Here is a 25993-nt window from a genome sequence, read left to right on the forward strand (position 1 = left end):
TTATGAAAACCCACAGCTAAAATTTTACTCAATGATGAAAGACTGAAAGCTTTCTCCTTAAGATGAGAGGCAAGATAAGGATGCCTGCTTTTACCACTGTTATTCAACATTTTACTCCTAGTTCTAGCCAAAACAATTAGGCAAAAAAAGAAATAAAAGTCATCTAAATTGGAAAGTAAGAACTAAAACCATCTCTATTTGCCGATGACATGATCCTATATATAGAAAATCTGAAAAAGCCCTTAAAAGTTACTAGTTGATAAATGAATTCAGCAAAGTTCCAGTGTTCAAAAATCAATGTACAAAAATCAGTTGTATTTTTATACACCAGCAATGAGCAGTCTAAAAAGGAAATTTAAAAAATCCAGTTATAACAGCATCCAAAATAATAGAATACCTAAGAAAAATCTTACCCAATGGGAAAGACTTTTATAGTTAAAACTAGAATACATTGCTGAAAGAAATTTAAAGAACACCTAAATAAATCAGAAGACATACGATATTCATGGACTGAAAAACACAATAATGTTAAGATGACCATACTTCCGAAAGAGATCAGCAGATTCAATACAATCCCTATTAAAATTCCAGTGGCCCTTTACAGACATGGAAAAGATGATCTTGAAATTCCTTTGGAAAAAGTTTGGCAATCACACTTCCAGATTTCTGAACTTAATTACAATGCTTCGGTAACCAAAAGAGTGTGAACCCGGCATAAGTAGAAACATAGAGTCTGATGGAATAAAATTGAGAGTCCACAAATAAGTCCGCCTATCTATGGCCAACTGCTTTGCAGCATGGCTACTGATGTCATTCGATGGGGAAAGAAGAGTGCGTTCAACAAGTGGTTCTGGGACGACGGGTTATCCACGTACGCTACATATAAAAACTAACTCAAAAGAGATCAGTGACCCAAATGGAAGAGCTAAAACCATAAAACGCTTTTAAGCAAATAGGGGTAAGTCTTCATGGCACTGGATTCTGTAATGATATCTTTGATAAGACACCAAAAGCATGAATAGCAGAAGAAAACATAGATAAATTGGATTTTATAAAAACTAAAATCTTTCGTGCATCAAAAGACATTATCAAGAAACTGGAAGGACAACCTACAGAATAGAAGGTATTTGCAAATCTTATGTCTGAATGAGTCTAGTATCAAGAACAAATAAGGATCTCTTCTAACTCAGTAACGAAATGACAACTCAATTTAAAAATGGGCACAGGACTTGACGCGACACTTCTCCAAAGAAGATGTACATGTCACCTGAAAAGATGCTCAATAGCATCAGTCATTTGGAAGATGCAAGTCAAAACTATAACAAGATACCACCTTACATGCCCTAAGTAGACCATCATTTGAAAAATGGAAAATAACGGGTATTGGGAATGATGTGGAGAAGCTGGCACTTCTGGACATTTTTGGTGAGGAGTGTACAATGGTGGTTCTTCCAAAAGTTAACACATAGAATTCTCATATGACCTAGCAAGGGATTTATCTATGCCTAGGAATGTACTCCAAAGAATTGGAAACAGATACTCAAACACTTGTACCTAAATATTTGTAGCCGCACTATTCGCCATAGCCGCGAGGTGGAAACAGCCCAAATGTCCATCAACTGACAAAGAGAGAAACAAATTTTAGTGTAGCCATTCAGTGGAACATTACTCATCATAAGCAAGGAAGGAAGTACTGAAACGTGCTACGACGTGGAGGAATCTCGCAGTATCCAAATATGGCTTATGGCCCCACAACAATGTAAATGTACTAAATCCTAGTGAATCGTTCCCTTTAAAATGGTTTATTTTATATCACGTGAATTTCGCCTCAGGTTTTTAAAATGGGCAAAGGACTTGAGCAGAGATTTCTCCAACTGCCTGACATCATTAGTCTTTAGGGAAAGGCAACTAAAAACCATACTGAGATACTATCTCCCACCCAGTAGAATGGATTTACTAATGTGTTGCTGAGGACATGGAGAAAAGGAACCTTCACCCACTGAATTACCACATGATCCAGTGATTCCACCCAGAGGTATATACCAAAGACAAGGGAAAAGAGGTGTTCAAACAGACCTTGTACTCGAATGCTCACAGCAACATAATAGACAAAAAGTGGAAACAGCCCAAATGTCCATCCGCTGGTGAGTGGATAAATAGTGGAGTCATACAATGGAATATTCCGCCGTAAAGAGAATAAACTGATAAGTGCTATAACCCTGAATACATGCTAAGTGAAATGTCCAGAATAGGCAAATCCGTAGAGACAAAAATTAGAGAAGAGAGGTAAATCGGGGGCGTATTAGTTTGCTAGGGCTGTCATAAAAAAATGCCACAGAATTTTTACCTCAAAAAAAAAAAATGGGAGTTCCTGTTGTGGGGCACTGGAAACGAATCCGGCTAGCATCCATGAGGATGTGGGTTTGACCCCTGGCCTCGCTCAGTGGGTTAAGGATTTGGCATTGCCATGAGCTGTGCTGTAGCTCACAGATGCCGCCTGGATCCAGCGTGGCCGTGGCCGTGGCCGTGGCTGGCAGCTGCAGTTCCTCTTCGACCCCTAGCCTGGGAATTTCCATATGCCACAGGTGTGGCCCTAAAGAGACAAAAACACAAAAAAACAAACCAAAAAACCAACAAAAACCCCCAAACAGCTGGAGAGCTCTGTAGATTAAAAGGTCAAGCATTCACCATAGTCCTAGAGGAAGAGTAGAGTGTGGTGCTGAAAAATCCCCTCTTCCCGCTTCTGTTGAACTTTGTGCTGGAAGAGTCTTAGTGCAGTAAAGCAAGAAATAAAGGCATGTGGATTGGGAAAAAAACAAATTGATCCCCACTTGTGTAAGACATGGTTGTCTGTATGGAGAACCCCAAGGACTCTCTAAATTCCTAGCACTGATAAGTGAGTTAAGAGAGGCGTAGGATACAGTGTCACCAGACAAAAGCATTCATGTTTCTATATACTAGCGACGTAAAATTGGAAACAAAACCATAACAGGACCGTTTAGAATACAAAACATGAGACACGTGTATATGCATCAAAATTTATCACATCTAAACTTCATACCAAACGTAGTAATTAAAAGGGACCACAAGTCCAAATAAAAAACATACAGCTGTGTAAGTTTTATTTTTTAATTTTTTTTATTTTTTATTTTTTGGTCTTTTTGCCTTTTCTAGGGCCGCTCCCGTGGCACATGGAGGTTCCCAGGCCAGGGGTCGAATCAGAGCTGTAGCCACTGGCCTGCACCACAGCCACAGCAACAGGGGATCCGAGCTGTGTCTGCAACCTACACCACAGCTCATGGCAACGCCGGATCCTTAACCCACGGAGCGAGGCCAGGGACCGAACCCACAACCTCATGGTGCCTAGTCGGATTCTTTAACAACTGCACCACGACGGGAACTTCCAGCCATGTAAGTTTTAAAGAAAAAGTCTGTAGGATACCGAGGTTGCCAACACGTTCTTATTCTTGGAACCAAAAGCATTTTCCATAAAAGAAATATTTCATAAACAAGACTTCATCATGGCTCAGCGGAAACAAATCTGACTGGTATCTGTGAGGATGCAGATTCTATCCCTGGCCTCAATCACTGGGTTAAGGACCCGGCGTAGCCGTGAGCTGTGGTGTAGGTTGCAGACGAGGCTCGGATCCCACGTTGCTGTGGCTGTGGTGTGGCCTGGTAGCTACAGCTCTGATTCAACCCCTAGCTTGGGAACCGCCATATGCCGTGGGTGCAGCCCTCAAAAGCAAATAAATAAATAAAAAAATAGAAAGCTTAATGCAGTTATCAAAGCAGAGACCGAAAAAGGTGAACAAGGACCTGTGATTTTTAGAAGATAGCAAATTTACATGGCTTTACAGCTGAATTCTAACCTTAAGGTGGCTCTAATTCAATTTATACATTTTTTTTTTTTTGGTCTTTTTAAAGCTGTACCCGAGGCATATGGAAGTTCCCAGGCTAGGGGTCAAATCAGAGCTGCAGCTGCCGGCCTACACCACAGCCACAGCAACACCAGGTCTGAGACGCATCTGTGACCTACACCACAGCTCAGCACAACACTGGATGCTTAACCCACTGAGCAAGGCCAGGGATCAGACCCAAATCCTCATGGATACTAGCTGGGTTTGTTACCACTGAGCTATGACAGGAACACCCAATATATATATTTTAAAGACCACACCAAAAGGTTAAAAGCTCCTCAACTTTTAAAAATAGCTAGAATAATTTTAACATCAAAACCTGGTTACAGGTAGCATAGAATAAGAAAACTATTGACTAATCTTACCTATAGATGTAAAAATTTAGAATAAAATATCAACAAATCAAATATAACTCTATTAGGGAATAATGCACAATGACCAAGTTCAGGGTCATTCAGAAATAGAAGGTTTGTTTAGCTTCAGGAAATTTAAAAGTAATTCAGAACGTACTCTAATTCTTTAAACATTTTTTAAATTGGCGTATACTTGATTTACAATGTGTTAGTTTCAGGTGCACAGCAAAGTGATTCAGTTACACATATGCATATATTCATTTTTTCAGATTCTTCTATAGGTTGTTACAGAATATTGAGTAGTTTCCCGTGCTATACAGTAGGTTCTTGATTGTTTTATATACATTTCTTATGAAAGTATAGAGATTTACAACGTTTCTTCAGTTTCTGTTGTGCAGCAAAGTGACCCAGTCACGCAGAGTTCCCTGTGCTGTTCAGTAGGACCCCACTGCCCATTCACTCCAAATGTCAGAGTTTGCATCCACCAACCCCAAACTCCCCATCCATCCCACTCCCTCTCTCTCTGCCGCCGCCTGGCAGGCAACTGCAAGTCTGCTCTCCATGTCCGTGATTTGTTTCTGTTTTGTAGATAAGGATCATCTGTGCCCAATGTTATATTCCACATATAAATGATATCATATGGAATTTGTCCTCATGACTTAATGTCACTTAGCATGAGAATCTCTAGTTCCATCCATGTTGCTGCCAGTGGCATTATGTCATTCTTTTTTATGGCTGAGTAGTTTTCCATTGGGTATATGTACCACATCGTCTTAATCTATTCATCCGTTGATAGGCATTTATATTGTTTCCATGTCTTGGCTCTTGTGAATAGAGCTGTAGTAAACATAGGGACGCAGGTATCTTTTTGAACGAATGTCTTGTCTGGGTATATGCCCAGGAGTGGGATTGCTGGATCATATGGTATTCTATATTTAGTTTTCTGTACCTCCATACTGTTCTCTATAGTGGTTGTAGCAATTTACATTCTCACCAACCAGTGAAAGAGGGTCCCCTTCTCTCCACACCCTCTCCGGCATTTATTTGTTGACTTATTAATGATGGCCATTCTGACCGTTGTGAGGTGTGGTACCTCATTGTAGTTTTGATTTGCATTTCTCTAATAACGAGTGATGCTGAGCATTTTTTCGTGTTGCCTGTTGGCCGTCTGTATGTCGTCTTTGGAGAAATGTCTGTTTAGGTCTTCTGCACATTTTTCAATTGGTTGGTTTTGTTTTGTTTAGCTATTTAGGGCCACACCCATGGCATATGGAGGTTCCCAGGCTAGGGATCGAATCCGAGCTACAGCTGCTGGCCTACACCACAGCCACAGCAACGCAGGATCTGAGCCATGTCTCTGTGACCTACACCACAGCTCAGGGCAATCCTGGATCCTTGATCCACTGAGTAAGGCCAGGGATCGAACCCACATCCCCAAGGATACCAGTCAGATTCGTTTCTGCTGCGCCACAATGGGAACTCTGGTTGTTTTTTGTTATTTTTGAGTCGTATGAGTTGTTTATATATTTTGGAGATTAGGCCCTTCTCTGTTGCATCATTTGCAAAGATTTTCTCCCATTCTGTGGGTTGTCTTTTTATTTTATTTTATTATTATTATTTTTTGTCTTTTCTGGGGCTGCTCCCGAGGCATATGGGGGTTCCCAGACTAGGGGTCGAATCGGAGCTGTAGCCGCTGGCCTACACCACAGCCACAGCAACACCAGATCCAAGCTGCGTCTGCCACCTACACCACAGCTCACGGCAACGCTGGATCTTAACCCACTGAGCGAGGCCAGGGATCGAACCCGCATCCTCATGGATCCTAGTCGGGTTTGTTAACCACTGGGTCATGAGATGGGAAACCCCTGACATTGGCTTTGGTAATGAAAAATTTTTCTGAGGCAGCAGCAAAAGTAAAAATAGGCAAGTGGGATTGTCTCGTACTAACAAACTTCTGCAGAGCAAAGGAAATGTCTGCCGAGTAAAAGGCAACATATACGATGGCAGAAAATAATTGCAGACCATGTACATGCTATGAGATTAACATCTAAAATATACAAGGAGCTCAGAGAAAAAATCAAGTAACTCGATTAAAAGGTGGGCAAAGGAGCTGAATAGCAGTTTCTCAAAAGAAGGAGTTCCCGTCGTGGCGCAGTGGAAACAAATCTCACTGGGAACCTTGAGGTTGCGGGTGGCTCAGTGGGTTAAGGAGCTGGCGTGCCTGGGGCTGTGGTGCAGGCCGGCAGCTGTAGCTCCCATTCCACCCCTCGCCTGGGAACCTCCGTATGCCGTGGGGGAGGCCCTAAAAAGCTGAAAAAGAAAAGAAGAGAAATTTCTCAAACAAACGGCTACGAGATGTACACGAAAAGGTACAGGGACGCCCTTCAGCGCCCCAGAGAAGGGACGCCACCCTAGGCGCCGACCTGGGTCGGCCTGGAGTGAAGTAGGCCCTTGGCGCGAGGAGAAGAACTGCAGGAGCCCGCTCCCACGCGGCGTCCGAACCGGCGAGTGGGACGGTGGGTGCCAGGGGCTGAGGGAGGGGAGGCGGGAGCTGGTGGTTACAGACGATCTGATGGGCGACCGTGTTGTACTGAAATGTGCTAAGAGGGTAAGTCCTGTCTTCTCCCCCTGCCCCTAAAAGGCGGCAGCGCGAGGTGACGGAGCATGCGTTTGACTGTGGTGATTATTCACAGCGTGCGTGAGGCCGGAGCAGCCAGCACGCACCCTCACTGTGTACAGCGCTCTTGTCAGTTGTGCCTCAGCGAAGCCGAAGAACATTCATGCAAGGCGAGAGCTCAAAAATAGGTGAAAGCCATTCGAAGCAGCCTTAGGAGGGGCAAGCCTCTGTGTCTTTCAGTCTCCGTTGTCGCGGGAAGGGAACAAGACAGCAGCTGTTTGACTAGATGGGAGCCGGGTGCAGGGACTGGAGAGTGGGATACGGCATCTAGTCTTCTGGGTTTCGGAAATGTCTCCAGCTGCTTCCGAACTCCTCTGGGCAACTCCCTGTTCTTGCTGATGACGTGATGCCTGACGGGCAATTGGTGAGATTATTGGTAGTTGAAGTACAGAGTACTGAGGTTTTTTCTGAACTTTGGAATGCTATAAGGGAAACACTTGAAGCGTTAAAAACATTTTATTTGTGTAAGATGGTGACATTTAGATGTCTGAAAAATCTATTTGGGAGTACATCTCTGGAGGGAAACTGTATTAGCTGGAAACTTATTCTCCATGTGCGTTTACCAGAATTTTAGAATGTGTTTCTGGAGTTCCCGTCGTGGTGCAGTGGTTAAAGAATCTGACTAGGAACCTTGAGGTTGGGGGTTCGGTCCCTGCCCTTGCTCAGTGGGTTGAGGATCCGGCGTTGCCGTGAGCTGTGGTGTAGGTCACAGACACGGCTCAGATTGATCCCGCGTTGCTGTGGCTCTGGCGTAGGCCAGTGGCTATAGCTCCGATTCGACCCCTAGCCTGGAAACCTCCATATGCCGTGGGAGCGGCCCAAGAAATACCAAAAAGACAAAAAAAAAAAAAAAAAAAAAGAATGTGTTTCTCATTGCATTCTTATTAAAGGGTGCTGATCTTGTAAAGGAAAAATGCTTTTAAAAGATCATTGAGGAGTTCCTGTCGTGGCACAGAATTTCACTAGGAACCCTGACGTTGCGGGTTCGATCCCTGGCCTCGATCAATGGGTTAGGGATCCAGCATTGCCCTGAGCCATGGTATAGGTCGCAGGTGTGGCTCGGATCCTGCATTGCTGAGGCTGTGGTGTAGGCTGGCAGCTGTAGCTTAGATTTGACCCCTAGCCTGGGAACTTCCATATGCTGTGGATGTGGCCTAAAAAGCAAAAAAATAAAATAAAAATCGTTACTCTGTAATTTAATTAAAAAAAAGATCATTGAATGTCTTTCAGAAGCTTGAGTCGATAGAAACGAAATGGCTCATCCAGTGCCCATTGTGTGCCTCCTTTTAATAAAGAATGTCAAATCCTGCATCTGTTGACCTTGAGAAGGTCCTGACAGGGTCACCAACGTTCTCACTAGAAGCACCGCTTGAATTCCTGAGACTCACCCTTGTTTTAGCTGCACTCTTTATTGGGTTATAAATGATCTAGAGCCTGCGTATAAATCAGGCTTAGGGCTGACATGGCCACAATCAAGGTAACAGCCACATCCAGCACCTGCAAGCTTGCTTGTGTTCTTTGCTTTTGTTGTGTTTCATTTAATTTTGGTTTTGTGGTTAAGAAGACAATGCGAGATCTACCCTCTCCACAGATTTTGAAATATGCACAATACTTTATGTCCGTTGAATAACTCTCCTTTCCCCCAGCCGCCAGCCCCTGGCAACCACTATGGTATTCTCTGCTTCTCTGAGTTTGCCTATTTTAGATACTTCGGATAAGTGAAATCATACGGTGTTTGTCTCTCTGTGTCTGGCTTATTTCATTTGGCATAGTGTCCTCCAGGTTCATCCATGTTGTTGCAAACAGCAGGATTTTCTGCTTTTTAACACGGAATAATATTCCTTCGTGTGTGTATATATATCACATTTTTATCCGTTCACTTCAGTACAACTTGGTTTGTCTCCATATCTTGTTTGTTGTGAGGGAAGCAGCAATGACAATAGGCGCGCAGACATTGCTTTGAGATCCTGATTTCAATTCTTTTGGCTCTATATCCAGAACTGGGACTGCTGGATCGTGTGGTGGTTCTATTTTTAGTCTTTTGAGAAACTTCCACTTTCTCTGCATCCTCACCAACACTGGTCTTTTTGTGTATTAGCTATCCTAACAGGACGAGTCGTAGGAGTTCCTTATATATTTTGGATATTAACTGTTTATCAGGTACATGGTTTGCAAATATTTTGATACCGGTTCTTAGTTTTAATATGTATCATTTCCCCCACTTTAGAGCTTTTTGTATTCCGATTAAGAATTTTTTCCAACCTCAAGCTCATTCAGATGTTCTGCATTTGACCTAAAGTTTTATTGTTTTACCTTTCGTGTTTAGATCTATAATACCCCTGGATTTGATTTTTGTGACTGTTCTGAAGCAGGGGTCAAGATTCACTTTTTTTTTCACATGGATGTCCATTGAGTCAGAATTGTTTATTGAAAAGACCATTTCTGGAACCTCCACATGCCGCAGGTGCAGCCATCACAACAAATCAGAACTACCGAATATGCAGCCTCATGCCCCCGGCTTCTGGGCTTCGTAGCCGCGAGCAATGGAAGCCTCAGAACCAACCCAGGGGAACGCACCTCTTGGAGCTCTGTCGCAGGCATCATCTCGTCTCCTTGTAAAAGCCCTATTCCCAGAGAGTTAATACTCTTCGATTTGATTGGGATATCAATTCTGTGGAAAAAACCCTATCTCGGGTTGTAACCCAAGCCAGTAGTGAGTGGCTGAACTTGTTCACATGATAGCTAGTAAGGCTCTAATTTCAGTTGGAGCCAAACAAGAGCCTGGCCCAAAACTTAAAAGAAAGTCTTGGGAAATTTGATGCCAGAGAGGATTTTTATTTTTTATTTTTTTGTCTTTTTGCCTTTTCTAGGGCCACTCCCTCAGCATCTGGAGGTTCCCAGGCTAGGGGTCTCATCGGAGCTGTAGCCGCCGGGATCCGAGCTGCGTCTGTGACCTACACCACAACCACAGCAATGCGGGGATCTGAGCCGCATCTGTGACCTACCTACACCACAGCTCACGGCCACGCCAGATCCTTAACCCCCTGAGCGAGGCCAGGGATCGAACCCGCAACCTCATGGTTCCTAGTCGGATTCGTTAACCACTGCGCCACGATGGGAACTCCCGAGAGGAGATTTTTTAAAAATTTAATTTCATTGGAGTACCGTTGATTTACAGTGTTGTGTTGGTTTCAGGTGTACAGCAAAGTGAATCAGTAATACAGGTAAACATAGTCATTACTTTTCCCTATATGGGTTATGACATGCTATTGAGTAGCTTTTCCTGTGCTATAGGGTAGGGTCTTGTGATGGCTGTAGAGGCTATTAAAGGTTTGGATAAGCTGCTAAGGACCTAGAAGTCTTTATGTGTGTACAAGGCTGTACACATGCCCAGAAAAGACCTACGAAAAGAAAGGACTTTGGTCACTCACCTTGGCTGACCTTGAAACCCTGCATAGGCAGGAGGTGAGAACTAAGGCTGATTCGTAAACTTCCTGAAATTGGAAAGTGCGCCTTCATATACAGATGCCATTGGCAAAAATTCAAAGACTTACTGGTTTAAGGTATTTCGAAAATATTCTGACCAATCATTGGCACATCACCAAACCATGACGACCCCAGGGCGAACTCGAGGAAGTCAAGTTTAAAAATGAAAGCAAGACGTTGAAAGAAAAGGAAGTGGAGAAGTCCGTGTCTCTATGACTGGAGGGCATACAGAATCTAAATACCTGCTCCAGGAGAGCTGCTGCAGAATGAGCAGCAGTGAGGTAGAACACACACACACACACACACACACACACACACACACACGCGCGCGCGCGCAGACAAAATCAGTGACGAAATAAACTGGAGTGGAAGGAAGAGAAGGGGGGGGAAATTTGTAGGTTTAAGAAACTCAAAGCACAGAACAAATTGAGGAGTGGGGAGCACGAGGCGTGGTGTTTAGGCAGGCGGACCTGGATGGTAAAACTACGAGGCAGCGCTGATCGTAAAGGTCAGGATAGTCGCTACGTTTTGGGAGGAGACAGTTGTGTCGCGACTGGAGTGGCTGGTAGTTTCAAGCAAGGGCATTTGCCCCGTAAGACTTCGTTAACACGTTTCTTTTGTGTGATTTAAAAAAACAAGAAAAGACCATTTCCTTGTCATCGGTGCGGCACATTCCGGGACGCGTTGCTACTTCTGGATTCTTGACGTTGCTCTCTTGGCCTGTGGTCTGTTCCTGTGCCGGCACCGCGCTGTCTTGCTTCTGCAGTGTTGCCTTCGCTATTCCTAGCCTTTGCCTTTACACAGAAATTGCAGAATGTGGCCTTTCAATACCCACAGGCAAAAGACCTGCGGCAGCTTTGATTCAGACTGCCTTAAATCTGTAGCTCGATTCAGGGAAAACCGACAGTTTTTAAGGGAGGGCTTCCTCTCCGGGAGCATATGTTATATCTTTCCTTTTGTGTGGTCTTTAACTTCTCTCAGTAACACGTTATAATTTTCAGTATAGGGGCGTTATACATCTTTTATTAGATCTATTCCTAGCTTGTTTTTTTCTTTTTTCTTTGTCTTTTCAGGGCCGCACCCACGGCATATGGAGGTTCCCAGGCTAGGGGTCCCATCGGAGCTGCAGCTGCCGGCCTGCACCACAGCCACAAGAACGCCAGATCCTTAACCCACTGAGTGAGGCCAGGGATCGAACCCGCAACCTCATGGTTCCTAGGCAGATTCGTTAACCACTGAGCCACCACGGGAACTCCTATTCCTAGCTCTTTGATGTTTATTTTAAAAATACTGTAAAGCTATTACAAATGGCATCATTTAAAAAAGTTCCTTCCCATTTTTGCTGGTATATGTAAGGTCAAAGGATTTTTGTATATTGGTCTTATGCCAAGCGGTCTTGCCATATTTACTTATTAATTTTAATAGTATGTGCGTTTTTATCATTTTCTATAAACACAATCAGGTCACTTGTGAATAATCAAATTTCATTTTTTGGTAATCTGTATGGCTTTTATTTCTCTTTATTGCCTTACTAAATTCGGTAGGGCTTTCTGCGGGGATATTAGGCATCCTTTTTTTATTCCCAGATTCAGGAAGATAGTTGTTAATAATTCATCAGTAAGTGTAATGTTTGTTGTAGTTTTTGACAGATGTTCCTTATCCGTTTAAGAAAACTCCTCTCTCCCTGGGACAGGCTGCATCAGACTGCATTTTCTCTTGCTTGTTTTTTCTTTTGCAGGTTTTCTACTTCTCCTTGAGTCAATTATGGTAATAATTTCCTAGAAAACTGTCAATTTCATCCAAGTTTTCCATTTTTTTTGACTTGAGGAAGTATATAGCTTATTTTTATTTAAAAACTGTATTACTATTATTTTTTATGGCTGCATCCATGGCACATGGAAGTTCCTGGGCCAGGGATTGAATCTGAGTTGCAACTGTGACCTGTACCAGATTCGTTAACCCACTGCACCGGGCTGGGGATTGAACCTTTGCCTCTGCAGCCACCTGAGCCATGGTAGTCGGATTCTTAACCTATTGGGCCACTGTGGGAATTCCTATGGTTTATTTTTAAAATTTGGCTTCTTTTCTTTGTAGCGTTTATCGCTAATATACATTACTTTCTCACTTACTGTTTCTGGTCTCTCCACCCAATCATTGTCTCTCTGGCTGCAGGGACTGTGTCAGGGAAGCCACCTAATGCTGTTTACGTGTGTTTTCTCTTTTTCTAGATTCTATTTCCAGAGGCTTATCTATTTCACTGGTTTTTACAAAGGACCCGCTTTAGGTTCTCTTAACTCAGCTTCTTAGCTTCTTTTTTAAAAAAAATTTCTGCTCCTCTCTTTATTAGTTTCTTCCTTCTATTTTCTGTATGTTTTATTGTTGCTGTGTTGTTGTTCTTATTGTTGTCATTATTCTGAAATTTTTTTTGGTCTTTTTAGGGCCGCACCCACGGCATCTGGAGGTTCCCAGGCTAGGGGTCCAATCGGAGCTGTAGCCACTGGCCTACACCACAGCCACAGCAATGCCAGGTCCTTAACCCACTGAGCAGGGCCAGGAATCGAACCTGCATCCTCATGGATACTAGTCAGATTCGTTTCCCCTGAGCCACGATGGGAACTCTTCATTATTCTGAATTCTTGAGGTGAAAATTAAGTTTACTCTCTGTCTCCCTTGTTTACTTTTTTTTGGTATGTGTGTCTTTTTAGGGCCATATTTGCAGCATATGGAGGTTCCCAGGCTGGGGGTCGAATGGGAGCTGTAGCCATCAGCCTGCACCACATCTACAGCCACGCCAGATCCGAGCCATGTCTGCAACCTACACCGCAGCTCATGGCAACACCAGATCCTTAACCCACTGAGTGAGGCCAGGGATCGAACCCTCAACCTCATGGTTCCTAGTCGGATGCATTAACCACTGCGCCACCATGGGAACTCCACAGAGTTAGCTTTATATATTTTTTCTAGCTGTGTTGTTAGTGCATAAAGAATGTATAAAGGCTCATAATTTTTATATTGTCCTGGACATCTCTTTCTTGGGTAGAAGAGGTCCAGGGATAGCTATTCCAGGACTCTACAGTACTGTCAGGGACCCAGGCTCCTATCCTCTGCTTCACCATCTTGGTGTATGGTTTCCATCCTAAGGTCCCCTCATGGTCCACGAGACTTCTGGAGTTGCAGCCAGCACATGTCCATTGAGGGCCAGAAGGAAGAGGCAAGGTAGGAGGGCACGAAGGGGCTGGTCCCCGCTCGGCCAATTTCTAACGAGTGACCTTCCCAGAATACAATTCCAGTTTTACCTCATTGGCAGCATTTCATCAAGTGTTCACACATCAGCTCCCAGGGAGGCCTGTCAGGTAGCTGTATCTTGGCTAAAAAATTGCAATTCTTTTCTAAGCACATTTGGATTAGGGCAGCCAGAAATCTCGGCCATTCCCTGTTTGCTGGATGTTGTAGTTCTTGTTAGTATCTTTTTCCTCTTACAGCTTTTTCCATCTCTTTATTCTCAACCTTCCTTAGTTATTTGGTTTCAGGTATGTCTTTTTAAAACAGAATATAGCAAGATCTTGAGTTGTTTGGTTGGAAAAACCAGAACATCTCTCTATTAATAGGTGCATGTGATGCATTCATTTTCTTATCATTTCTGCTTTCTTTTTGCCATACTTTCTTTTTAATTCTTTTTACATCTTCTTCCATATGTTTCTCTGATTGAATTTTCTGTTAACTGTCTTTTCAGTTTTAGAAATTGTCCTTAGGTTTCGAGTCTTTCAATTATTGCTCTTAATCTTTTACAACACTCTGCTTGGAAATTATTTCAGATTTACAGGAAACTTGCGAGAATAGTCCACAGGATTCCCTCGTGCCCTTCACCCAGATCTCCCAGGGGTCCGAATTGGATCCTGCTTCCATTACCAGATTTTTTTTTTTCTTTTGCTTTTTAGGGCTGCACCTGCGGCATATGGAAATTCCCAGGCTAGGGATCAAACTGGAGTTGCAGCTGCAGGTCTATGCCACAGCCACAGCAAGACCAGATCTGAGCTGTATATGCAACCTATGCTGCAGCTTACAGCAACACGGGATCCTTAACCCAATGAGCAAGGCCAGGGAGCAAACCTGCATCCTCATGGATATTAGTCAGGTTTGTAACCCAATGAGCCACAATGGGAACTCCCGGATTTTTCTTTATACCCACGGATAATTCCTCCTGAACCATTTGAGAATAAGTCACATGAATGCTGTCCCTTCTGTGCCTATCTCCTAAAGGACAAGGACATTTTTCCACATAACAATAATAAAATAGTCAATATCAGGACATTACCATTAATATAATACTATGTCAGATTCCTAGATGATATTCTGATTTCACCAGTTTTCCTAATAACATTGTGACCTTAGGATTTTTGAAGGCTACAGGCTCAGTATTTTGGAAAAATGTCCTTCACTTTGGATTTATGTTTGATCACAATTAGATTCGATTGTCCACTTGACGATAACACCACAGAAGGGATGTGCTCTTCTCAGTGATTTGCATTAGGTGGCACATGATATTAGTTTGTCCCATCACAGGAGATTGCACTCTGGCCTTGCGCTTAAGGAAGTGTCTGTGAGGTTTTCCACTGGAAATTTTTCCCTTTGAAAGTCAGAACTATCTTGGGGGAGTTTTAGCATCCATCAAGGATTCGCTCCTAATGGCTCATGACTACGATGGTGATCAGATGCAGTGCTCCAATTCCCGTGTTCCTTCTGTATTGAGTAGTCGGCACTCTACTCAAGGGGAGGGCTTTCTTTTCTCCCCGTTTGTTTATTTTTTCATTCATTTATTTATATTGATGTGGACACCTAGATTCTTATTGTACCAATAAGAGGTTTCTTTGTGGGAATCTTTTTCCTGCCAATTTGACTTATTTAGTAGATACAGGGATATTCATGTTATCTGTTTCTTCTTGAGTGAGCTTCGGTAATTTGCGTTCTGCTGGTGGGAAACAACAAAGAGATTGTGATTAACTGTTAATTGATATCTTTGTTGTTTCCCATTTAGAGATATACAGGGCAAAACTAACCAGAATAAAGACATTCGCTCAGCTTAACAGCTGGTATGCAGTCTGAGTTTGTATGCCTGTGGCATGTACAAGTTCCCCGGCCAGGGATCAAACCCGAGTCACAGAAGTGACAATGCTGGATCCTTAACCTCCTGAGCCACTAGGGAAGTCCTCTCAATTTTCTTTCTTTCTTTTCTTTTCTTTTTCAAATTTGATGGCCACATCTGAGACATATGGAAGTTCCCAGGCCAGGGATTGAATCCAAGCTACAGCTGCAGCAATACCAGATCCTTTAACCCCTGCACTGGGCTGAGCATTGAACCCACACCTCAGCAGCAACCTAAGCTGCTGCAGTGGGATTCTTTTTTTTTTTTTTTGTCTTTTTGCCATTTCTTGGGCCGCTCCCACGGCATCTGGAGGTTCCTAGGCTAGGGGTCCAATCGGAGCTGTAGCCACCGGTCTACACCAGAGCCACAGCAACGTGGGATCCAAGCCGCGTCTGCGACCTACACCACAGCTCACGGCAACGCCGGATCCTTAACCCACTGAGCAAGGCCAGGGATCGAACCCACAACCTCCTGGTTCTGAGTCGGATTCGTTAACCAGTGTGCCACGACGGGAACTCCTGTTCTGTCAGTTTTTGAAAGCAGGATATTAACTTCTCCAACTGTAATTGTAGATTTGTCTCTTTTCCTCATGGTTCTATCAGTTTTTATTAATAGCTTCTGAAGCTTCTGTAATTATGTGTCTACATGTTTAGGGCCATTAGGTGTTTTTTTCAATAATCTTTTTATCGTTATAAAATTGCCTTCTTCATCCCTGTTAATATTCTTCACTCTGAAATCACTCACTTTTGATATTAGGGTAGCCACACTTACTCTGTCTTTGAGTTTTGTTAGTTAGCATGTTGTGTCTTTTTACCTTTTTTTTTTTTTTTTATGGCTGCATCCATGGCATATGGAAGTTCCCAGGCCAGTGACTGAAGCCGGGCTGCAGCTGCAGCTTATGCCACAACTGTGGCAAGGCTAGATCCTTAACCCACTGTGCCAGGCTGCGGACTGAACCCATCCCTCCACGATGACCCAAGCCGCTACAGTCAGATTCTTAACCCACTGCACCACAGTGGGAACTCCTGTGTCTCTTTACTTTTAACCTATTTGTGTCTTTAAATTTAAGTGTGATTTTTGTCCTTAGCATATAGTTGGGTCTAGGAATTAACCAATCTGACAGTCATCCATTTAAATTGACATGTGGGATCCTTTACATTTAATGTGATTATTAATGATATTAGGTTTAAAATCTACCTTTTTCCTATTTGTTTTCTATATTTATCTCATCTGATTTCTATTCACTCCTCCCTCTTTCTTCTTTTTTCTTTTGGATTAATTAATTTTTATGATTCAATGTTATCTTCTTTGGAGGTTTATTGGTGATAACTTTTCATGATATTACTTTATCATGCCTTGGGCTATGTATCAGGGTCTCCCAGCATTATATTCCCAATGACATCATGGACCAGAGAACTGTAGCGGCAAGAAGTCCTCTGCATTGTAGGATACCGAGCAGCATCTGTCGCCTCCATTCCCTAGATGCAGTAGCATGTCCTGGAAAATATCCAGGAAAAAATTGAGAGACAGTTTTTTTCCTGGATATTTTCCATTTTAGAATTTTTTTTTTTTTTTTTTTTTGCTTTTTAGGGCCACACTTGCGTCATATGGAAATTCCCAGGGTAGAGGTCAAATCGGAGCTGCATCTGCGACCTACCCCACAGCTCATGGCAACGCCAGATCCTTAACCCACCGCGTGAGACCAGGGTTTGATCCCGCATCCTCATGGATACTGGTCAGATGCTTTAACCCGCTGAGCCCCAATGGGAACTCCCCTTTTAGAATTTTTTTAACCAATACTTTTAATTTCCCTTTGGAGTTTGTGAAATCTCAACATGGTTCTAAAAGTCAGAACTGCATAGAGGCTTTACTGTATGGTCCACTGTCTGTTTTCCCTATTTGTACATGTTTAGTTTTCCATGTGAACTTTACTGTCAACTTGGCCAGCTCCAGCTAAAAACTTTTTGGTATTTTTATTGTGATTGTGTTCAATTTGTAAATTATAATTATTTTTTGATGTTTGCATCATCCCCTCTGAGAACACTGGATGTCTTTCCATGTGCTCTAGTCTACTTTTGTGTCTTTCTCATATAGATTTTGTGTATGTTTTGTTTAGGTTTCTTTTTGTTTTTGTCTTTTGTCTTTTTAGGGCCGCACTTGCAACAGATGGAGGTTCCCAGGTTAGGGGTTGAACTGGAGCTACAGCTGCCGGCCTACACCACAGTCACAGCCATGCGGGATCCAAGCTGTGTCTGTGACCTACTTCACAGCTCACGGAAACGCAGAATCCTTAACCCACTGAGTGAGGCCAGGGATCGAACCCGTGTCCTCATGCACACCAGTCGGATTCGTTACCGCTCAGCCATGATGGGAACTCCAATACAATAGCCATATTTTTATGACATAATTTCTCTAAAACTTATCTCATACACCTTTAAAATAAATCATATAAATGAGTATCACAGGAAAGTAAACAAACGAGCTTGTTAGAGCCAGCAGAATTCTCACTCTCACCCTTTGAAAGTCTGTGACTTAAGGAGTTTAGGAAGACACTTGGAAGGAACTAAAAGTCTCTGATGTGTCACATGTAGCCAGCAAGCACTTTGCTGATCAGAAGCTTTCTTTTATTGTTAGAAAGAAAACACACATAGCTGACCTTATTTTTTTTTCTTTCCAAAGAAGGGACTATTTTGTCACCAAAAGTTAGGCAACATGTGAGCTGAGTAGATTGGAAGACGTGCAGAAAGAAAAGTAAGTCAGACACTCGGTCTTAAACTTGGCTGAATGCTAGAGTCCCTTGAGCAGTTTAAAAACTATACTGAGCCCATCTGCCTACACAGTGTACGATTCCAACCGTATGAGGCGCTGTAGAAGGAAAAGCTATGGAGACTGTGAGAAGACCAGTGGTTTCCAGGGCTTGGGCAGGATGGAGGGATGAAGGGGCGGAGCACAGAGGATTTTCAGGGCAGCGATATTATAACGATGGATACGTGTCATTAGACATTTGTCCAAACCCATAGAATACACAGCATCCAGAGTGAACCCTAATATAAACCCTGGATTTTGGGTCATAATGATGTGCCAGTGGAGGTTTATCCATTGCCACAAATGTCCCACTTTGGTGCCGGATGTTAATACCTGGGGAAGGCTATGGACGCGCAGAGGCAGAGGTATATGGGAAATCTCTGTACTGCGCCAAGTTGCTGTGAACCTAACTGTGCTCACACTCACACACTCACACTCACACAGAATGCCTGGGTCCCTCCCCCAGCAATAGTGATTTTGCTAATGGGATAAAGGAGGAGGCCTGAGTATCAGGACTCGCGAAAGACAGATCGTGACCGTTCTCCCTCTAAAGAAGTGGCACTTACGTGATCAGAGAGCGGAACTAGCTGACACTCTGGGGCAGTCATTTTGCTAGAAAGCCATGTCGCATCAACGTGGAGACCTTCGGCTTACACGGTGTTATATATCAAGTATGTATCAATGAAGCTGCAAGAAGAAGAGGGGAAAATTCTTTCATTGCAGCTGTGATAAGTGCTATGTAGCAGCAATAGGGAAGTCTTTGCTGGTTCTCAAGCTGGTTTCTGAAGGGTGATTAGAAATGAGTCAAGTAGTAGTTCCCATTGTGGCTCAACGGGTTAAAGACCAAACATTGTCTCTGGGAGGATGCGGGTTTGATTGGCCTCGCTCAGTGGGTGAAGGATCCGACGTTGCTGTGACCTGTGGTGTGGGTCGCAGACGCGGCTTGGATCCCGCGTGGCTGAGGCTGTGGTGCAGGCCGCCGGCTACAGCTCCCATTCGACCCCTGGCTTGGGAGCTTCCGTGTGGCGCAGGTGCGGCCCTAAAAAGGAAAAGCAAAAGAAAACACAAAAAGAGCAATTAGTTAAGTAAAAACAGGGGGCAAAGTGCAGGGAGAGGACCTGGCGCGAGAGGGGACCTGGGGCAGGAAGGAGGTTCTGACGCCCCGCGGTTCTCAAAGTTTGCTGCGCATTTTGAATGGCTTTGTTTTTTTCTTTTTTTCTTGCAAAGGCAAATTTTATTCTTGAAAGCAGATGGCAGAAACTTCCCTATTACTCTATAATGGTACTTCTTGGAGCTTAAGAAAGTCTTTTATTTAAAAAAATTTTTTTTTTGTCTTTCTGCGTTTTCTTGAGCCGCTCCCACGGCATATGGAGGTTCCCAGGCTAGGGGTCCAATCCGAGCTGTAGCCACCGGCCTACGCCAGAGCCACAGCAACGCGGGATCCGAGCCGCGTCTGCAACCTACACCACAGCTCACGGCAACGCCGGATCCTTAACCCACTGAGCAAGGGCAGGGACCGAACCCGCAACCTCATGGTTCCTAGTCGGATTCGTTAACCACTGCGCCACGACGGGAACTCCTGAAAAGATTCTTATTGTAATTGATTTATGGTGTTTTTTTGGTTTTGTTTTTGTTTTTTGTCTTTTGAGGACCACACCTGAAGCATATGGAGGTTCCCAGGCAGCCGCCGGTCTACAGCACAGCCACAGCAACGTGGGATCCGAGCCGCGTCTGTGACCTACACCACAGCTCAGAGCCACGCCAGATCCCGAACCCACTGAGTGAGGCCAGAGATCGAACCTGCATCCTCATGGTTCCTCGTTGGATTCTGTTAGCCACTGAGCCCGACGGGACCTTCAATTTACGCTGTTCTGTTCATGTCTGCTGGACAGCAAAGGGACCCGTACCCACGCATACATTCCATTTCTTACATCATCTTGCGTCCTGGTCTATGGCAAGAGACTGGGGAGAGTGCCCTGTGCTGATCCGTTCTCCATGTCAAGGTTGGCATCTACGAGCCCCAGACGCCCTGTCCATCCCACTCCCTCCCCCTCCCCCTCGGCATCCCCAAGGCTCTTCTTTGTGTTCGTGAGGGTGCTTCTGTTCTGTGGAGAGGGTCAGTTGTGGCATATTTTACATTCCATGTCGGGTGTGCTCTACACGTGCAGAGAGACTGCAGTAACCAACTATTGAAATGATCCCTGAAAGTCTAGACTGGGGTTTGTTCTCTCCACTTTGTTTCCGTATTTGGAGGCTGTTATTTATGTATTAACATTTTTACCTTTCTGAATGATTTTCTTCCTTGTGTTAATTTTACTTTTGATTCTCTACAGCTTTCCAGATAAATATTTTCTCATCTGTAAATATAATTTTACTTCTTCTCTAGTTCCTAGGCCTTTAATTTAGTTCTCATGTGTAACTGCATTGTCTAGTATCTCCTTTATATTTTAATAACAGTGGAAACAGTAGGCCGTCTTGCTTCGTTTCTGATTCTTGTGGAAATTCCTGTAGTCGTTCATCATTATGTAAAACCGTATTCGGGACTGAAGTATTTATAGTTTTTTCCTGTTAAAAAAATTCGTAGAGTTCCCACTGTGTTGCCGTAGGTCACTGTGGAGGTGTGGGTTCTATCCCTGGTCCAGTGCAGTGGGTTTAAGGATCTGGCATTATCACAGATGTGGCATAGGTCACAGCTGTGTCTCATATTTAATCCCCAACCTGGGAACTTCCATATGCTGTGGGTGTGGCAGAAAAAGAAAAAAAGAACATATCCATACATCCGTAATTACCTCTTTTGTCCTGTGTTTAATCTGAAATGAGTGTTGAATTTTATTACGTTTTCCAGGATCTATGAAGGTAAACATTTTCTTTAGATCTATTAGTATGATGTATTGTATTAATAGATTTCCTACCATGCAACCAAGCTTGCCTTCCTGGAAGAATATCCTACTAGGTTTTCTTAATGTGATATTGGGCTATTTTTGCTAACATTTAACTTAGTGCTTTCTTTTCTTTTTGCTTTTTAGGGCCACACCTGCGGCATATGGAAGTTCCCAGGCTAGGGGTCAAATCAGAACTCCGGCTGCTGGCCAGCGCAGCAGCAACACCGGATCTGAGCCACATCAGTGACCTACACCACAACTTATGGCAATGCCGGATCCTTTAACCCACTGAGCAAGGCCAGGGATCACACCCGTGTCCTCATAGACACTGGTTGGGCTTGTTTACTGCTGAGCCACAACGGGAACTCCCAGTACCTTTTCATTAACAGTCCTAAGTGGTAACTTTTTGGAATTTTGTTTATTTGTTTGTTTTTATGGCCCCAACCACGGCATATGGAAGTTCCAGGGCCAGGGATTGAATCTGAGCCGTGGCTACAACCTATCCACAGCTGCAGCAACTTGGGATCCTTAACCCACTGCACCAGGCCGAGTATTAAACCCATGCCTCTGCAGCGACCTGAGCCACTGCAGTTGGATTCTTTTTTTTTTTTTTTTTTTTGTCTTTTTGCTATTTCTTGGGCCGCTCCTGCGGCATGTGGAGGTTTCCCAGGCTAGGGGTCCAACTGGAGCTGTAGCCGCCAGCCTACGCCAGAGCCACAGCAACTCGGGATCCGAGCCGCGTCTGCAACCTACACCACAGCTCACGTCAACGCCGGATCGTTAACCCACTGAGCAAGGGCAGGGATCGAACCTGCAACCTCATGGTTCCTAGTCGGATTCGTTAACCACTGCGCCATGACGGGAACTCCTGCAGTTGGATTCTTAACCCACTGCACCACAGGGGAACTCCTGGAATTTTGGGGTACTGTATTTAATCCTGATTCATAAGCATGGCTTGGTGTCTTCTTTCATTTTCTAGGGTCTGGTACAACGCATGCAGCAGTGGGGACAGTGTATTCTTTGACAATTCCTCTATTAAATCAAAAAGGCCTTTTATTTTTTTGGAAGGGAGATAGTTTGTGGATGTATTCCTCTTTCTTTTATGGTAACTCATCTATTTATGCTTTGTTTTTTAATGGATTCAATTTTGGTAAGCTTTATTTTCTTAAGAAATTAACCATTTTGTTTCATTTTCAAATTTATTTGCATAAAGATCTGCCAGAGTCTCTTGTGGTATTTTAAATTTCAACAGTTATCTCCTCCTTATCACTTCATATTATGTAATTTATACTTTTCCCTTCTCCACTTTGATTATGTTAGCTGGGAGTCTGTCTATTTTCTTAATGTCCCCCCAAAGAATCACTTTTATTTATATTTATTAATTTGATTATTGATTCCTACTTCTACCCTCATTTTTTCTTCTGGCCATGCCCACAGCACATGGAAGTTCCCAGGCTGGGGATCAAACCTGCACGGCAAGTGTAATCAGAGCCACAGCAGTGACAACACTGAATCCTTAACCCAGTGAGCCACCAGGGAACTCACATTAATTTTTATTTTATGTTTCATTATTTCCTTCCTTATGTTTTATTTTGGCTATTTACTTGTGCTTTATCTTAGCATTTGGAGTTTGGAATTCATTTAATAGATTTTTTTCTTTTCTTTTTATTGATACAAGTGCTTCAGGCTATGGATTGCCACTGATAGCTGCTTTAAATATTTCCCATAGAGGCTAGGATAGTAGCGGTATTTTCATTTTCCTTATTTTGTAAAGGTCTTTTCATTTTGGTGTCCATGTCACCCACCATTGTGTCCCGTCTGCCATCTCTTCCGTCTGGTCTCTCTGCCGGAGTTTTTCTGAAATGGTCTTGCTCCATAGTAACCTCACGAAAACCAAACCAAACCGAACCCGAAGCCCTTCGCGGTTTGCCTGCTTCTCCAGCCGCGCTGTCTCTCACTCATCTGTACGCCTCCCCCGCCTTTTTACTAACACTCATTTTTGAAGATGAAGCTCAAGTTTAGGAATTCTTGTCCGCTACCCCTTGGCCCTCAATATACCACTCGAGTTCAGCCCTCCTTTTGAGAACTAAATAGGGTCCTGTACTTCCTCTGTCATGGTGGTTATAAGTGTCTAGTTTAATATTTTGTCTTTCCGCTAACACTGCACAGTTCTGGAAATAAAGGCTTCCCTTGCATCGATGTATCCTTGGTGCTGCAGACTTCAAAGCTGCTATATTATTTGATTTATCTTTTGACCTTTTGCCAGGGACTGAGCCTGCGCCACAGCAGCAAGGGGAGCCGCTGCAGTGACCCTGCCAGGTCCTTAACCTGCTGCACCACCAGAGGACTCTAGCAGCTATCTGTTTAGCAGTTATTGTAAAGTTGCTTGGTTAGCAATTCCAGTATCTGTGTCATTTGCGGATCTTGCTCTACTGACTTTTTCTCTTCACCATCTGTCATATTTTCTAACCGTTTTTCAGGCCTCTGTATCTTTCCGTTGGTCACACGAGCCAGGTTCACCTGAGTGTGTAAGGCCCCTGCTTCACCTGCCGGTGCTTCCAGACGAGGCAGATGGCCCGGGCAGGAGAGTGGCCACTGATGCCGCCCGGCGTGCTCGTGGAGACTTGTCTTTGTAGCCACGGCTCCCTGGTCTTTTCCTTCATGGGCATCTTGTTTCAGCTGTTACCTGCGTGTTGTGTGGCTGGGTGTGGTAATACACTGCTGTAGCCTAACTGGCAGCAGTGTCTTACTGCCAAGGGCCTTCTGCACTCCGCACAGAGCTCTTAAAACCACAGAAAACTTCTGATCATGAGAGCTTAGCATGAAAACGGATCAACTTCTTAGCAGGTGTCCAAAGGAAGTGAAGTCAGGATCTCCCAATGCTGTCTGCGCTCCCATGGTTCACGCAGCATTGCTCACAACGGTCGAGGGATGGACGAATGGGTAAAGAAAAGATGCTGTGTGTGCGTGTGGGTGCGTGCGTGTGCGTGTGTGTGGGTGCGTGCGTGCTGTGTGTACCATTTGCAGTGGATGAAACTGGATAGGTCAGACACAGAAAGACACGTACTGCAGGCTCTGCCTTAGTCAAACTCGGGCCCGGACAGCGGGAGGGCGGTTGCTGTGGCAGGGATGGCAGAGGGGGAAGTGCTAATGCCCAGCATGGCCACCGTACGCTCAGAATTTGTTAAGAAAGTAGATCTTCAGGAGTTCCCGGCGTGGCGCAGTGGTTAAGGAATCCGACTAGGAACCATGAGGTTGCGGGTTGGGTCCCTGCCCTTGCTCAGTGGGTTAACGATCCGGCGTTGACGTGAGCTGAGGTGTAGGTCGAAGACACGGCTCGGATCCCGCGTTGCTGTGGCTCTGGCGTAGGCTGGAGACTACAGCTCCGTTTAGACCCCTAGCCTGGGAAACCTCCATATGCTGCGGGAGCGGCCCAAGAAATGGCAAAAAGACAAAAATAAATAAATAAATAAAAAAGAAAGTAGATCTTCAGGAGTTCCTGTCGGGGCTCAGCAGTAACGAATCCAACGGGTATCCATGAGCATGCGGGTTTGATCCCTGGCCTTGCTCAGTGGGTTAAGGAACCCGTGTTGCTGTGGCTGTGGCGTTGGCTGGTGGCTACAGCTCCAATTCGACTCCTAGCCTGGGTAACTCCATGTGCCGCAGGTATGGCCCTAAAAAAGACAAAAATAAGTAAATAAAGTAAATCTTTTTTTTTTTTTTTTTTTGTCTTTTTGCCATTTCTTGGGCTGCTCCCGCGGCATATGAAGGTTCCCAGGCTAGGGGTCGAATCAGAGCTGTAGCCACCGGCCTACACCACAGCCACAGCCACGCGGGATCCGAGCCATGTCTGCAACCTACACCACAGCTCACGGCCACGCCGGATCCTTAACCCACTGAGCAAGGCCAGGGATCCAACCCACAGCCTCATGGTTCCTAGTCGGATTCATTAACCACCGCGCCACAACGGGAACTCCAATAAAGTAAATCTTAAATCACTACAAAAAATGGTTATTATGTGAGGTGATGCATATGTTCATTGGCTTGAATGTGGCAGTCATTTCCCAATGTAGGTACACCTTGGAGTTATGCATATGACTCCCATGTGTCACTTATGCCTCAGTAAAACTGGAAACAAACAAAGACTGACCTGCCCTGATTCTCTCGCAGGTATGAGAGAATTGAAATCCCGATCCATGTTGTGCCTCACGTAGCCGTTGGGAAGGTGTGCCTCGAGTCAGCGGTTGAGCTGCCCAAGATCCTCTGCCAGGAGGAGCAGGACGCCTATAGGAGGATCCACAGGTAGGGGCCTCCTGCTCCTCTGCCCGCCCTCAGGGCCTGGGCCCCTCGGTCGTCTTCCGTCCTCTCGCCTGGTGCCGGCGGGATGCTTCAGGAGCAGAGCCTCTGCTCGGTTCTGAAAGCCCAGCAGCCGCGAGTGTATCTCTGCTGCCGGCTGCTGGGGCCGCGGTGAGGGCTGCCAAGAGACGCAGTCCTTCCAGAATTCTTTCTTTGATTTCTATCAAGGTTCTGAATGAAGTCACATACCCCACATCACGAGCATTTTCCTGATGAAGTTAAATGATAGATATTCTCTCGCCTGAACGATGATGCCGCTATAACCTAACCGTTTTGTCCCCCCAGCCTTACACATCTGGACTCAGTGACCAAGATCCATAATGGCTCAGGTGAGATTTCTTTCTTCTCAAGCACAACTCGTCCTTGAGTTT

The 25993-nt window shown here is 44.4% G+C and overlaps 1 protein-coding gene across 4 annotated transcripts in view; it reads left to right on the plus strand.

Moving 5' to 3' along the window:
• BRCC3 (BRCA1/BRCA2-containing complex subunit 3) overlaps positions 1-25993 on the plus strand; it is a 55691-nt gene that overhangs the window by 22773 nt on the left and 6925 nt on the right. For 2 of the 4 annotated variants that reach the window (XM_021079471.1, XM_021079472.1), the window contains 3 exons: positions 13578-13652; positions 25437-25568; positions 25908-25951. In XM_021079471.1, coding sequence (XP_020935130.1) covers positions 13578-13652; positions 25437-25568; positions 25908-25951 — 251 coding nt within the window. The remainder of the gene's footprint in view (positions 1-13577; positions 13653-25436; positions 25569-25907; positions 25952-25993) is intronic. The other 2 variants (XM_021079474.1, NM_001243023.1) reach the window with 1 other exon arrangement.

Source organism: Sus scrofa, chromosome X (genome assembly GCF_000003025.6).
Source record: "Sus scrofa isolate TJ Tabasco breed Duroc chromosome X, Sscrofa11.1, whole genome shotgun sequence".
NCBI lineage: Eukaryota > Metazoa > Chordata > Mammalia > Artiodactyla > Suidae > Sus > Sus scrofa.